The sequence below is a fragment of the Taudactylus pleione genome, unplaced genomic scaffold, assembly GCF_031769625.1.
Source record: "Taudactylus pleione unplaced genomic scaffold, aTauple2 ptg000139l, whole genome shotgun sequence".
NCBI classification, from domain to species: Eukaryota; Metazoa; Chordata; class Amphibia; order Anura; family Myobatrachidae; genus Taudactylus; species Taudactylus pleione.
Window position 1 is genome coordinate 2434589 of NW_028284541.1, and position 16863 is coordinate 2451451.

Below are 16863 nucleotides of genomic sequence, written 5' to 3' on the forward strand. Positions count from 1 at the left end.
GACGCTGATGCGAAGTCCAAGGTATATATTCCTGGACTTATTCGGGCGGTCCGCACAGCCTTGGTGATTGAGGACGAAGTTCCCCCAGCGGCTAAGTCTAAGTATGCCTTTTTCAAAGACGTGAAGGGCGATGCCACAGTCTTTCCTCTTTCGGGTCAGTTGGTGGACCATTTAGAGGAATCGTGGAAACAGCCTGGCAAAAGATACCAGCCGCAGAGACGCCTGGCGGTGGCTTATCCGTTCGCGGATAATTATTTTGCTAAGTGGGAATCCCCTCCACAGGTGGATTCTCACATGACCCGTCTTGTCCGTAGTGCCACATTGCCGATGCCATCCATGTCCTCCCTTAAGGATGCTACGGACCGCAAGGTGGAAATCTGCCTGAAGTCCGCTTATTCCCTTGCGGGGGGGGCAGCACGGCCGGCTATGGCCATTTGCTGGGTTGCCAGAGCGATGGAGCGCTGGGCGGATTCATTAGAGGCTTCTTTTGATTCCGACTGTCCGGCCGAACAGGCGGAGTTGATTGGCAATCTCCGTGATTCGGCCACCTACATCAACGAGGCGGCTCTAGACATTAGTACTCTGGTGTCTAGAATTTCTTCAGCAGCGGTAGCTGCTCGTCGCACCTTGTGGCTGCGATCCTGGAAGGCGGACGCAGATTCCAAGAAGGGTCTGGAAGCGTTGCCGTTTACCGGAGAAGTTCTCTTCGGTCCGGATCTGGATAAGATTGTGGCCACGCTGGCGGCAGCCAAATCGGCTTGTCTCCCGTCGGCCGCTGCTCCTTCTGGTTCTGGACCATCGTCCTTTCGGTCATCTAGGGCCCAGGGCAGGCCCAAACCACAGTCGTTTCCTCGTCAGGCTGGCCCTAGGAAATCGGTCAAGCCCCGGAAGCAGGCATGGAGTACCAGACGTCCGGCCCCCAAGCCAGATGACAAGCCTGCGGCCTGACGGTCCGGGCCTCCCTTTGGGGGATCCCAGGGTGGGAGGCCGCCTGCTGCAGTTCGCCCAGTGTTGGTCGGTCACTACGACAGACACTTGGGTTCTGGAGGTGGTCTCCCACGGGTACGCCCTCTTCTTCCGGCACAGACCCCCGGCTCGATTCTTCACCACGGGTCTACCATCAGACCGGAACAAGGCTACGGAGCTGCGGAAGGTATTGCACACTATGCTCCAGGCTGGAGTTATAGTGCCTGTTCCATTCTCCCAGAGGGGCCAGGGTTTCTACTCAAATCTTTTTTTGGTACAGAAACCCAATGGGTCCTTTCGTCCGATTCTCAACCTCAAAGCACTCAACAAGTCTTTGCGGGTACCGAAGTTTCGGATGGAGACCCTACGGTCCATCATTCTGGCGCTGGAACCTGGGGACTACATGGTGTCATTGGACATACAGGACGCTTACCTGCATGTCCCTATTCTTTTGCGCCATCAACAGTTCCTCAGGTTTGCAATCCGCAGCGACCACTTCCAGTTTCGGGCGTTACCTTTTGGCCTGGCGACAGCACCACGTGTTTTCACCAAGGTGATGGCGGTCATGGCGGCTTCTCTGCGGCTGCAGGGAGTCCGCATGTTGCCGTACTTGGACGACATGTTATTGGTGGCGGGATCTCCAGAGCTCCTGTTACGCCACTTGGACCTGACCATTGCCCTGCTGCAACGGCACGGCTGGCTAATCAACTGGCACTCTAATCCCGTCTCGGAGGATTCTGCATCTTGGAGCCTTATTGGACTCGGGACAGCAAAAGATCTTCACGACGGAGGAAAAGATCTCTGCTTTACAGTCAAGGGTGCGCAGTTGTCTGCACAGCCGCCGGGTGTCTCTACACTCGGCGATGAGGTTACTGGGCTCCATGGTGTCGGTGTTCGACATGGTGGAATATGCCCAGTTTCACTCCAGACCTCTGCAGCACCTGATCCTGTCAAAGTGGAACGGGCTGCCTCAGTCTCTGAAGTCCCAGACGATTGTGTTCACCCCGGAGGTTCGTCTGTCCCTTGCTTGGTGGTTACAGACGTCCCACCTCAGCGAGGGACGTCCGTTCTGGGTTCCAAATTGGGTCCTGTTGACAACGGACGCCAGTCTTCGGGGCTGGGGTGCAGTTTCGGGTCCACATCTGTTCCAGGGCAGGTGGACGCCGACAGAAGCGGAGCTTCCAATCAATATCTTGGAACTCCGTGAGGTCTTCAATGCTCTCCAGCAGGCACATCGGTTTCTCCAGGGTCACCCGGTACAGGTCCAGTCGGACAACGCTACCACCGTGGCCTACATAAACAGGCAAGGAGGAACCCGAAGCCGGGCGGCTCTCGTAGAGGTGTCTCGGATCCTGGTTTGGGTGGAGCGCAATCTTCTGGCCATATCAGCGGTCTTCATCCCGGGAGTGCTCAATTGGGAGGCGGACTTTCTAAGTCGCCAGGACGTTCATCCGGGGGAATGGTCCCTGCACCCGGACGTTTTTCAACTACTGGTGGACAGATGGGGTCTTCCGGAGATCAACCTCATGGCGTCCCGGCACAACAACAAGTTTCCGGTGTACGGGTCTCGCACAAGAGACGAAGGGGCGTCTCTGGTGGATGCTCTGTCCGTCCGGTGGACGTTCCGGTTCGCATACCGGTTCCCTCCGGTCTCCCTTCTTCCACGGGTAATCCGGAAATTCAAACAGGAAGGAGGGACGCTCCTGTTGATAGCTCCCGCGTGGCCCAGATGGCACTGGTTCTCAGACTTTCAGGGTCTGTCCGTGGACAGTCCTCTGCGGTTGCCGCTACGACCGGACCTCCTGTCTCAGGGTCCTTGTCGTCACCCGGACCTGACTCGGCTGTCTTTGACGGCGTGGCTGTTGAGACGGCCATGCTGAGGTCCCGGGGGTTTTCCAGCTCTGTGGTGCGTACCATGTTGCGAGCTCGGAAACCGTCTTCCGCGAGGATATACCATCGCGTGTGGCATACGTTCTTCCAGTGGTGTCGACCGAGAGGTTATGCACCGCGAGAGTTTCGTCTGTCTCGGATTCTCGCCTTCCTGCAAGCGGGACTAGATCATGGGCTTCGCCTTGCTTCTTTGAAGGTACAGGTTTCGGCCCTATCTGTCTGGTTTCACCGTAGGATTGCTACAATCCCGGATGTGCGCACCTTTATGCAAGGTGTTGTCCGCATTCAGCCGCCCTTTGTTCCACCTGTGGCGCCTTGGGATTTGGCTGTGGTCCTGAGGGCTCTCCAAGGACCGCCGTTTGAACCACTGGGATCAGTGGATCTTAAATGGCTAACAGCTAAGACTGTTTTCCTTCTGGCTATTGCTTCGGCCAGACGTGTTTCTGAGTTAGGGGCTCTCTCTAGTAGACCCCCTTTCTTGGTTTTTCATGGGAACAGGGCAGTACTCCGCACTCGGCCCGAGTTTCTTCCCAAAGTTGTTTCCCAGTTTCATGTTAACGAGGAAATCGTTGTTCCGGCCTTTAACTCACCGGGTCTTTCCGTGGGTGAGGCCTCTTTGGATGTTGTGCGGGGCTTAAGGACTTATGTTGACTGCACTTCTTCGTTTAGGAAGTCGGACGCTTTGTTTGTCCTCTATGGCTTCCGTAAAAAGGGTTGGCCTGCTTCAAAGCAAACTTTGGCAGCCTGGATCCGTATGGCTATTTCTGAAGCTTATCTTCATGAAGGCCTACCGGTTCCTCCTTCTCTGAAGGCTCATTCCACTAGGTCTGTGGGTCCTTCGTGGGCAGCTCGACGTGGTGCCTCTGCAGTCCAGATCTGCAAGGCTGCTACGTGGTCCTCTGTCCATACTAGGGATGTGCAGGCTCGGATAGGTTCGAGTTTGCACGTGGAGTTCGGATTTTTCCCTCCAAAAAAACGGAACTCAGAACGAGGCAAAACGTCATCTTACATGGACGAACATCATCATTCCTGGTCTTTTGTCCAGGAATGATGATGTTCGTCCATGTAAGATGACGTTTTGCCTCGTTCTGAGTTCCGTTTTTTTGGAGGGAAAAATCCGAACTCCACGTGCAAACTCGAACCTATCCGAGCCTGCACATCCCTAGTCCATACCTTCGTGAGGTATTACAGGTTTGATACCTTCGCCTCTCAGGATGCTTCCTTCGGGCGGCGGATTCTCCTTTCTGCACAGGAGCGTCCCCACCCTTGAAGGATACTGCTTTGGGACATCCCCAAGGTATCCTGTGGATACCCTATGGACCCTGAAGTAGAAAATATGAGATATGGTAAGAACTTACCCTTGTTATCTCTATTTCTACGAAGTCCATAGGGTTCCACAGGACTCCCGCCCTGTCGCACCTGTGCTGCAGATGGGCTTTGCTCTGGTCACCGGTTTTCCGTCTCCCTCTGGTGAGAATGTGATTCTTGTATGTGTCCAGATCTTTGTTCTCTCTCTTCCTTCTCCTCCTCCGGCCTATGGCTTGGTAACTAACTGAGGTGCCTTGGCTCGGGGGCGGGGTATAGGAGGGGGACCTAGTGCATCCTGGGAGGCTGAAAGCTTAACTCTTTGGTGCCCTGCGACTGACGTCACACCTATACCCCAAGGTATCCTGTGGAACCCTATGGACTTCGTAGAAATAGAGATAACAAGGGTAAGTTCTTACCATATCTCATATTTTCTCATAAGCAAAACTAACAATTCTTTTACTATATTTTGTTTATTTTTACTTTATGCCACACATGGTTGGCTTCAGTAATACGACTTGTGGTTCAGGACGGATTATCCCTGTAATGCCTGTATAAAGAATGGAGAAGGTTTTAATAAGATATTTAAGAAGAAGATGCACTTAAATGTTAGGACCCTTGAGATTTATAAACATTTGACAAGAAATAATATTTTATTAATGTTATTTAACTTAATGCATTTTTGTTCAATTTACAGAGGGTTAGTCACATTTTAATTGACCTATTTTATTTTTCCTGCAAATCCTATCTAGTCACTGTTGTTTTTCCTTCTTGTAAAGTAATGATAAAGGACCTTCCACCCACATAAAATATTTTCCTGCAGCCTTCAGTCTCCAACTAGCAGAACGGCAGACTAGGCCCATAAATGTGCTACGGCGTATGCTGGCGCCATATAGATAAATATTAATGATGCACAGTGTCTTTTGGTGGATGCACACCGCCAGGCATTCTGCATGGGCTTCTTATCTCGCTGCAGCCTGCGTTAGAAGTTTGCATTTTATAGATCGTGACACCCGTTCCGACACAAGGTGCCTGCAGTAATGGCAGAGACACACAGCACTGAGTGTTTAATTAATAGCTGGTTTCTTATCCCGGAACTCTACTCTAAGGGGTATATTTACTAAAGTGAGAGTTTTTAGAAATGGAGATGTTGCCCATAGCAACCAATCAGAGTCTACTTAGCATTTAGCTAGCACCTTCTAGAACATAGGTTCTCAAACTCGGTCCTCAGGACCCCACACAGGTCACGTTTTCCAGGTCACCCAGCAGGTGCACAGGTGTACTCATTACTCACTGACACATTTTTTAAAGATCCACAGGTGCAGCTAATTATTTCACCTGTGATTCTGTGAGGAGATTTGGAAAACATGCACTGTATGGGGTCCTGAGGACCGAATTTGAGAACCTGTGCTCTAGAAGATAATAGCTAGAATCTGGTTGCTATTGGCAACATCTCTATTTCTAAAAACTCTCACTTTAGTAAATATAACCCTAATACTAGTTGCGAGTTTGCAGTTGAATCTTAATGTTTGTTTAAGGAGCATTTTACAACTTGGTTTGATCTTTTGAGCGGTGTGGATAGAATTCTTAATTCATACCCTGTTCCTCGTATGAAATGCACTCGGCTTTATTCTGTATTAAAATTCCAGTTTAAGCTTTGACCGAACAGTCCAAGCCTAATATAAAAATGCACATTGCCAATACTAGCAAGACTTGTTCTGTTTATCCAGGAATTGGATCCTCCTAGTGAAGGACAGGTAATCCACGGACCTCACAGAGGAGCACATCGTGACCCCGTCCTGTCGCTATTAGCCAAATGTAATCAGGATCCTGTTGCACGGCATGAGGCACTCTACTATCCTGAGGTACATTACACTTCACTCTCTGCACAAAGCAATAAAACGCGTTATGTAAGGTGATCGGTTCTGGAAATTGTGCTTGTGTGGCCCTTTTCATGGCCTCGTATATTAGCACTTTCACCCCTAGAAGCTTTGCTATTTGTGCACGTAACTCTTTATTTTATCATTCTGTTGGACATTTACAGAACGATTTTCTTTTCTTTCTAGGAGTGTTTATATATGTAGCTTTTTATTGTCTTTTCTTTAGAGCTCTGGGGAGCAGAGCAGCATGGGGGAGATCAGTGAGGGTCAAAGGCCACGTCTCACCCGGGCAGCAGAGCAAGTCTTGGTGGGACACTCTGCTTTTAAGGAGAAGCCCACTAATAGAGGTCAAACTGCTGGACTTCAGAAGAAACGTCCATCATCCCCTGGACAGTATATGGACGTACCAGGTTACACACGGCCTCCTTTCCTTTCCAAATCAGTACATTTTATATTTATTGTGTGTCCCATGCAAAAACATGGACGTGTCGTTAAATTAACATTATTGATTCATTTGTTTAATAAAATGGAGATGCAAGCTTATTTTATTAATTATAAACTATTGCATGTCATCTCAACTCCTCCCGAATGCCAGTGGGGTCTCAGCAATGATTGATGCACCTGGCTCAGCAGCTACGTGTTCCTGAAATCTATATTAAAATCTTGCCAAGTACTGTACACATGATTTCAGTAGCACAGATAAGATTTTAATAAAAGGAGAATTATATTGGCTCTTAATGTATGTTATGACAATGGCATTTTGCTATCTGTACACTGCGAGGTTGTCGGATGTAATACAAAAGGTCGACACTAATTTGGTTGACATGGAAACTGGTCGACATGACAAAAGTTAGACAGTACAGAAGGTCGACAGGTTCAACGGGGAAATGGATGACATATATTTTTTATTATTTTTGTTTCTAACCCTAATCTTCACCCTAACCCTCCCCTTGGTGCCTAACCCTAACCGTCCCTTCTAGTGCCTTATGCTGGACATATACTAGTGCGATTTCGGGATGATTGCCCGATTTTAGACGCATCGTACGATGTATTGTGTCGAAATTGTGTTGTATTTAGGTAGGATACGATCCGATGTGCAGTCCCGCCGCTCTTGAAACTTATCGTATGATCAGATGTGCAGCCCATATTATCTATTGTAATCGTATGCAGATAGTGCCGTGTATGCGATGCATCGTACATCCGACCGGCGTCATTTGAGTGATATTTTGAAGAATGATGATCAGCTCTTCAGCAGGCACATGATCGATCGTATCGTGAGATCGTATGTACATCGTGTGTCCAAAGCACTAAATTGTGCGGCCAGGACTGCCAGGGAGCTGCCGGGGAATTCATGGGAAATGGTAAGATGACTCTCGTCTTATGCTGGTCGTACTAGTGTATGGCCAGCATTTCACTGACCGTCTGGTAAGTGCCTGACTCTAGCCCTAAAAATCGATTCTTTCTATGTCTACCTTTTTATACGTGTTGATTTTCTGCACATGTCGACCTTTTGTATCTGTCAGACTTTTTTTTTAAAACTTTTGTCATGTCAACCTTCTGGTGTCGACCAAATCATTGTTGACCTTTTGTATGTGGTCAATAGGAGGTTGGGTATGAAATCCCATCTGTCGGGATGCCGCAGGTCAGAATACCGACAGCAGCATCCTGCAGCCAGAATCCCGACACCCATAAGAACAGCTGGTAAGTATTTTCCCTACCCTAACCATCCCTCCCTAGTGCCTAAACCTAACCTCCCCGCACCCTAAACCTAGCACCACCTCCCCGGTGCCTAAACCTAACCTCCCTCTCCCCACACCCTAATCCTAACACTCCCTCCCCGGTGCCTAACCATAACCCCGCTACCTAACCCTAACACCCCGATACTCGGGATGCCGACGGTCGGAATACCAGTGTCGGGATCCCGACCGGTCGGGATTTCGGTGCCGGTATTTAGACAGTCTGCTTCCCGCACGCCGGGATGCCGACTACATCCCGTCAATAGGTATTTTATGGTTCTTTTTTTTTTTTTTTACTTGGCCAGGAGAACGCCACGGAGACGCCGAATTTAGCTCTGGCCCGTTGAGCATCAGAGACCTGGAGTCCCAGCTTTTGCCTTCTCATTATCCACATGCCGAAGACTTGCACCAAATCCCAGCTGCAGCCAGAGACCTCTCACAGGTGAAGACATGAATGCTTTGTTCTCTACCAGCTTTTTTCTTCAACATGTGGTTTATATTGAAACTATTTTTACTTTTGGAACAAACAAGAGCCTTTCAGTGCTCTTAACATTTTATAGGCTCAGCCAAAAAATAATTCCCTCGCTATTACTACTTGGCTCACCGAATATGAAAGCCAATGCATGTTTCTCTTGTACTGCAGTACTGCTTGGGAAAGGTTTTCATTCTTCAGATGTTCCGCTCTTTAGTCTTTGTGTTATTAATAAAATAGCGTGGATAAGGGTGATAACCAGTGAGTTATTATTGTATGATTTATAAAATGTTATGTAAAGTAAAACCGGAGAAATTAAAACCTTTTCCGACCAGTGACCGGACACTGCATTTTTATCCCCCTCTCTAATACTGCTTCCAGACCTGGGTTTTTGAACACCGTTTCAAGGCATGTAAGAGCTGCTCTCATACCGCACCTTGCACATGGGTTATTTCTGGGTTGAAACCTTTCACACTGCTCCCATGTCTGATTTGCCATGAATCAAAAGTGGACGTTACAGGCTGCCTGCTCTGCCGCTGGGAAATTACATAATCTCTCAGCGCTCTTCAGCCGCCAATGAAGCTGCTTTTACTGCAACCCGGGTTGAATAACCCTGGTCGCCCTCACAGCGTAGCTGAGCCTGATTGGTCCCGGGTATTACCCTGGTCTCGACCAGGGTCGAGATCTTGGAACACACAACCCGGCTTGACCCTTTCACACCAAGCCAGGACCCGGGATGCCCAGGCACTAATCCCGTATTAGAGGCTTGATCTAAAAGGGGTATAAAGAGAGCACCATCTACTGTGCTCACCTGGTTAGTCTGTCTGTCCATATAAACTGGTACCACCCCCTGAATGTACTGCAGTAGAATGCATACCAGCCAGTGAAGGCAAGACCTGTATCTTGCTCCATCTTTTTTTCTCTGCTTTGTCCTCTTTGGGGGCGATTCAGTTGTTTTACTCGGCCCCTACTGGGTGTCTATACGAATAGGTGCTTGACGGAGCAATTCAATTGTTTCTTGGTACGGGTGCCATGCAAAGCGGCACAGACCATCTAAAGAAGTGGTTAGGGCTTTAAGCCGCCGTTTGGGTGCACCTTAAGAGTCTACGCGAAGAAATGTCCGCCCCCCCGCAGCTTTAGGTGTTCGAAAATGAGAAACAATTGAACTGTTCTGTCGGACGCCCAGCGGGGGGCGCCAAAAACAATTGACTTGCCCCCTTTATGTTTGAACACTGCATGTAGCCTTGTTACTCATTGAGAGTACATTTGTTGAAGAAGACTGACCATTGATTTTAGCTTACAACCAAGTCATAGCCCATGCCAAGTAGCAGTATTGTGCAAATTATTAGTGCCATGTATTAGAAATCAGCCCAGCCAGATTGCAGAGGCTCTTGGTGAGCTGGATGATCCAGTCACACAGCAATGTTGGCCTGGGGTCAGTGGGTTGTCATTAATATACAGCTAAAGGAGTTTGATAATTAGTATAGTTGTGATGTGTGCTCTTATCTTAACCAGTCATGTGTGAGTTATTTTATTTAGTGTATTTTTACTGTAAGTCCTACTGTCTTTATAAATATTATAGGATGTGATCTACAGGCTAAATTGGTCACACGGCCTGGAGCTGTTGTACATAAGTTACCGTAGCCGGCTTTTACATAGTGCCCCTGGATTGTATAGTCAGAGGCCAAGTGTGACCTGGGATTAAAGTGACAGCAGGACCTTAGTTACACTTACATCATCCTAGGAGAAAGCAAAGTGTTTATAAGGAAACACATTTACGTGTGTTGTAGCTGATTTGTTGGCAGCGTAAAGCTGTCGATATACAAGAGGCAGCATTGGTGGTGGTGGGGGGGTTTAGTATCTCTTTCTCAATTGCATTTTAACACATACTATAATTATCACAGGGTCCTGGACAACCTCAAAAGGAGCATCAGCCAGTGCCTACCCGCATCATACAAGTTGGCGTCAAGTCAGGAGATGGTCCACACCAAGGTAAATGTTTGTCTGAGCTTTAACAGCCAGTGGTTTGGCAAAAGGATGTTTTGCTATGCAGATGCTAAGTTTTCAGAGGCTGGTGTGAACGTGCATTCTGCTAGGAGGTGTCAGACAACCCTGTTGAAGGAATGTGCAAACCAATTTGCATGAAAAATACTGCAACCAGACACTAGGTGGCACCACTGATTTTGAAGTTCTACAGTACATGCTGAGAGCATGTAATGCGGTATTGGAATATTGTATGTGGTTTTAAAGAAAGTTAGAAAAAAAATAATTTCATATGCAGCCAAACTTTGTATGAATTTCTTGCATAAATAATGTTGTTCCTTCTGTCTATCCAATATTTTGTTTTCTCATGTTCCTGTAGTACTTTGAGAAGTTAGATGTATAGTATTTAGCAATATGTTTGTTTTGTGGCATTTCTACCTTCTGTAGTCTTAAATCACTGAACGATGTAACAAGCAGTGAAAAAAACAGAGAAGTAGACCAGTAGAGGTTACCTATAGCAACCAATCGGCTTCGAGGTAGCATTCATCAATTACATTCTATAAAATGATAGGTAGAAGCTGATGGGTTGCTATAGGCAACTTCTCCACTAATCCACTCTACCAGTCTTTTTGCCCGCTTAATACTACTGGGAAATTGGCACAAGTGAGACCAGACAACACCCCGTCTCCATGTGCTCTGATTCATATTCCAGGAGTGGTCACTACGGTTAGTAGCTCATAGTTACTAACCAAAGTTATGTGTACACTGTTACATGATGAACAGGTACTTAATAATAAACTGATGGTCTAAGCACAGCTACATGAGTAGATCATCCGGTGGGACCTACGTGCTCTTACAGTAGAAACACACTGAGCTTGCACACACAGTAATTACATTTATTTTTTATTAATCTCTAGTATTCTTGAAATAATATGCAGTATTTAGTTGCAGTTCATCATTAATAGCAATATATACTCTTCTGTTGTAGACAAAGTGGAGACTTTGGTACAATTTATATCTAATTTTGGGCTTTGCGGCACCCTTGAATCTCTACGCCGTTTACCCAGCTGTTTTCGGTGATTTAATTCCCCATTATTTATGTAGTGGTGAACCCACAGAGACCTTTTCAATCATGCAAGTCTTTTTTATATTTATATATATATATATATATATATATATATATTCTGTATGTTTTGGCTAGAAGAATATTTTCATATGTTTGAGGTCTTTATAGAGGAACAGCCTGAACATAAATCATTTTATTTGATGATGTGGATAAGATATAATGAATTGTATTTCCTATTGCAGTCTGCAAGCAAAAAATTTGATCTCTGTGTATGTAAATATATAGCGATGTCTTAACAAACACAGTTGGGTATTAATCCGGCTCTGTAAACCGGCATCCTCGGTTTTTATAATAGGAATGGCTCATAGACATAAAAGAAGAGCAAAACCAGCATAGATGGGCATGGCTCTGATGACACAGACCTACCCACGCTTTACTCCGATGTGAGACATGGGAATCGCTGGACCTGCAGAGTTGGCAAATTCAGTTACCGACCTCAAAGGGTTTAGAAATGCAAATTCAAACACCGCTCCTGACTGCAGTGAATGAGATTTTGGGGTAAATGTAATAGCCTGCGAATTGCGGGCATCGTCGAGATCTCGGCTACTGGGGCTGACAATTTAACATAACAATCATTTCAAAGGCTAAACCAACCTGGGTCTTGAGTTCCAGTAAGTGAAAAACTGGTGACAAAAGTTGAGATGATCAGACACATGGTTACTACAAGATCTTCTTTGCTGTGGAGAAAATGTAACAAACGTTTTTTCTTTAAAAACTGTTTTCAGTGACTAGACGTTTTGTAATGTATACAAAGATTTACTTAGATGTTTAAATAACTTAAGTAACGGCCGGTACACACTAGATGATGTCTACTGTGTACCGACGTAGTTAGCAACGGGACCCGGCTTGGTTCCGGCATCGGCAACTGCGTACACACCGCTGCTGGGAGCAACAGCGAGGGAGCACGCTGACGAACACCCCCCTCCCCCGCAATGCATGCAGGTCTGACGGAGGATGTTGCTGACGACGTGCATACACACTAGACGTTGTACCCGATATGCCCCTCTGATCCGCCGGATTGGACGGCATATTGTCTAGTGTGTACCCGGCATTACTATCTAGTACAGGTCATTGATTATCAGCATACTTCTTCCTCTGTGATGACTTGATAACCTCTTTTTGAGGAATTATTTTGTTTCCTGGTGAGGAATGTTTATTTTTGAGGTGTATGGAACCAAATAAACACATACATGCAGTTCCATTTTTGGAATAAAGCATGAAGAAAACATACAGAAGGTCTTTTTGATTTTAATCACAAATATATTTCTTTATTTCATCTTTTCGCTCATTTTTGTATACCTATTTGGTTTTAAATATTTTGCCGTTTATGTCCATCCAATAACAATTTATTATGAATTAATTAAACGTTTAGTTTTAATTGACTAACTTGTGCACCCTTCCTTCTAAGACGCCCTCTTCTTTCCTTTTCTTCATACATGACTGGACAACCTGAATGTTGATAAAGCGAATGTTTATATGATCATTGCGAGAGTCACTGGAGAATAAGCATTAAAGAACCAGTTCAGCATAAGACATGACCGGGACAAGGGAGTAAGATGGATAACGGGCAGGTCAGGTAGATCACTTTGTCCATGAGAGCTTACATTCCAAAGGGGCAGGGGGGGGGTAATAAGAGACAGAAGGAGCCAGTGGTATAATAGTCATAGTGGGGAGAACTAAGGTCCGCAGGTTGCTAAGGTGGGCGGTGAAGGGCTTAGTCTAAAATGGGGCTGGGGGCCTTGGCAGTCTGGAGTTTTTTTTGTCTGAAGGCTGTGAGGTCCTGGGGAATAGGTGAGTGGGAAGAGGATGTGAATGGCACTCTAAACAGCAATGGAGAGAGCTGTGAGATCTGGTAGGAGGGAGAAGTCGGTGGCGTGAAGACTGCGGCAGCAGGATGGCACAGGTCACATGAGCAGTGCTGGATCGCAGGTCAGGGTTCCGGTGAATGGGGTATACCAGGTGCTAGTGGGAGGTTTGGGCTTGGTGACATTCCCAGGAAAGGTTGGGTGCAAATTTGTCAAAGCTGGAGCTGTAGGTGATCAAAGGCAGACGTCATTATCAGGAACGTGACAGGGAGAGGCAACATGCAGAGGCGGCAGGAACCAGGTAAGCAGGCAGATGGCTGTCCACTGGAACAGTCAAATAAAATGTTTTCCTTGATAACCGTCCAGGTTGAATACTGTACAGTATTTCCACAAACGTCCAATCTTCATTGCCACACCAACTAGCCCCTGATGTGAGATTACATGGTGCAGACTATAGAGAATAGGGTCTGTAAAAACTATTTCAAAAGTTTACCTGCCATCAAAACATAGACCTTTACATATGTACGTATATTAATAACATTTTTGCTGTGTAATATAAAAGAAACAAATAATTTTATCCTTATTAAAGAACATATTTTGGACCATGGATAATAAATTGTTCTAGATAAACCTAAAGAAACGTGTTTTCGCCCCCCGCTGTATACCTCCTTTTTATTTTTCCTAAGGACTTCTGTGTACGGAAAGCCGGTTCATGCTCCATTTAAGTGGAAGCATATATATCTATCAGCAGCGGAACAAATTGAGTCTGAGACTGTAGGAAACATTGCTAGGGATTGACGAGAAACATTAACTCTAAGATTTCATCTGATTTGTTTTTTTTTTCTTTTCCTTTATATAAATTGTACATACTTACCTGCAACAATTTGGAATAATGAGGGATGCTTGCCGTACGTATGGGCAGCTGGAACAGAAAGGCTCTGTTTTGTTTTTACCCAGCAGTGATTATTTTTAATGTCTTCCCTGCTGTAAGGAGCTGGCTCTGCATTGCACCGTCTGTACAGAGTCGTTGTAATAAGACATTTTCTTGTTTCTGGGCTGCTGGGTTGAGCGGCTTTTTGTCTCCAAAGCTATGATATCCAACAGAGTGTTTCTGGAGTATAATCTGCAGGCCTGTCAGAGAAACAAAGTTTTTAATGTAGGATGTTAAAAGTGGGGACTGCGGAGATCGGTAGGGGGGTTAGGAGGAAGAGGCCAAGCTAATCTCAGGGCAGAGTCTGTGGGTTAGCAGACTGCACAGCTCATGTAAGCAGGTCAGTACGCCACAACCCATCCCTCTGCAATTAATTCTTCATCCTCTAATTCAGAGAAGTGGAAACTATTTGTTTGGCTTCATGTGCTTCTGTCATATTTCCTTTGTAGAACAAGTCTCCTGTGGCACGAATGAAAGAACGGTTGTACAATTTTGTTTCTTGCGCACAAAAGGCAACTGCTACTTAAACATTCATTGGGGCAGCACGGATGGTGTGATGGTTAGCATTACTGCCTCACAGGACTGAGGTCTTGGGTTCGATTCCCTCCACGGCCCTAACTGTGTGGAATATTCTCCCCGTGCTCGCATGTGTTTCCTCCCACAATCTAAATATATACTGGTAGATTAATTGGCTCACAAAAATAATAAAAAATTAACCCTAGTGTGTGCGTTAGGGTACATAGATTGTAAGCTCCACTGGGGAGGGACTGATATGAAGGCCAAATATTCTCTGTAAAGCGCTGCAAAATATAACCGCTAATTAAAATAAATGAATAAATATTCATCGAAGACCTAAAAAGGGACGTTTTAATATTTTTTTGTCTACATAGTCAGTGATACTGGGCAGTTGGCTTAATGTTGCAGTGTGTGTTTATAGTATTAATAGACACGGGGCTGGATGATACTACCATCAAAATCGTCTAATAATTATCAGACATCTTGGCAAATGCATTTTTACAATGACATTTATTGCCACGTGTTTGCAGTCGTCTTCTGATTATACACCTGCGATGCCAGGCGCATACACACATTCTGCAGCAAAATATTTTGTCATCCATATCAGTCCCTGCCCCAATAGAGCATACAAGCAATATTCCCCACCACATGTACACACAAACACTAAGGTTCATTATTTTTCCCAGCCGCCCCATAGGAAATCTATAGCGCCCAAAGGAAAGTCACGCAAACTTAGTGAGAACATACAGACTCAACCTAGGCCCTGATTCCGAGCTGGACGCTCTTTGTGAGCCCTCGCTCTGAATCTGGGCGGCCTGTTTTTTTTTCAATCTGGCCACTCGGTAAGCTGTGGGTGACCACCCATAGCTTTTGCGAACGGCCAGGTGATGGTCACAACCATCGGGCTTGCGACGAGACCCTTGTGGTAGGGTATCGTTCCCACAAGCCCCAGTGAGCTACCTGCTCTAATAGAGCAGGAAGCTCAACTACTGACATCACGAGTGATGTCAGTAGGGCCGCCCCCCCCTCCACGCCTACAAAACGGTGCGAGCTGTCGATTAACATCGACAGCCGCCCTGTTTTGTTGTGAGCCTCGGAGCGAGTGATTTCTCGCACGCGCAATGTGCACGCGGCTCGTGCGCACTGCTCGCCCATCTACCTGCTTGCGAGCGGGTCTGAATCAGGCCCCTAGTGCCTTGTTGGGAATTGAACTCAAGACCTCGGTGCTGTTTGGCAGCAAAGCTAACTATTACGCTACTACTTGTCCAGCCAGAGTTCATAACGTGTGATTCACTTGCACACGTCTCCATATTAGTCTAAGTGCCAAACAGCAGGATTTTACAGTCCGGCATTAAACAGTGTAACTGTCTATTATGAATATTTAATATAAAGTTGTGTACGGTCTATGCAGTGTTTATGGAACTGACTAATTTCTTCTGCGCACTCCGGTTTTTCTTGGGAAGTGATGGAGGGTAGGCTGTCTTGCCTGGCTCACTCAGCACAGCCTTGAAAGGGAGCAGATGGCAGCAAAGAGCTTGTGACCAGTTTCCGTTATCATTTTGCGTACATTCTAATTTAATGAAGGAAAATAACATGTTGTTGCCAGCCTGCTTGGCTGCTGCCCATAAACCAAGAACTGCCGCCTAATGCATTCTATCTATTAATGTCTACTTCAAACTAAAACTTCCAGCGTGGGTTTAAGAGTATATTTTTAAAGCGCATTTAAAGCCACTATTTGACATATTATTTACAAGTATGTTATATTAATTTATACGTGGTTGTTTATTCCTGAGCTGATTAATATGCACAAAATAATTGGAAAGGTTTTTATACCGATCGAAATATGTACTCCATGCAATCCCGATAGCGCTTTAATAAGTTACCGTGATGAGACAAGTAAGGATTCTGCAGGGATACCTGTTATTGCCATTTATAAGCTGAATAAAAAATGAAATAATAATTATTAGTTTGAAGTTTTCCTTAATCTCTGTTGGTTATTATAGGCAGAAAACCTAAGGGGCAGAGAAGAAAGGAGAGATACATAAGGAAAAATAGATTTCTTACTGTATAAAAATCTATCTTCTAAATATAAAACTCTATTTAAAAACCAAAATATATTTTTATGATCTAGAATCAATTAATATCTGATGGACCTAAACATCATCACAGATACACGGCAGAATAAGTGTGTATTGATAGAGCATGTACTACAAAATATATATAACAAACTTGGGATCGCATAATAATGAAAGT

At 45.7% G+C, this 16863-nt stretch overlaps 1 protein-coding gene across 1 annotated transcript in view; it reads left to right on the plus strand.

Moving 5' to 3' along the window:
* The window catches only part of KIAA0586 (KIAA0586 ortholog), a 150923-nt gene that overhangs the window by 75240 nt on the left and 58820 nt on the right, over positions 1–16863 (plus strand). Inside the window, exons 27-30 of the mRNA XM_088473708.1 lie at positions 5892–6026; positions 6268–6451; positions 8083–8219; positions 10154–10241. Coding sequence (XP_088329834.1) covers positions 5892–6026; positions 6268–6451; positions 8083–8219; positions 10154–10241 — 544 coding nt within the window. The remainder of the gene's footprint in view (positions 1–5891; positions 6027–6267; positions 6452–8082; positions 8220–10153; positions 10242–16863) is intronic.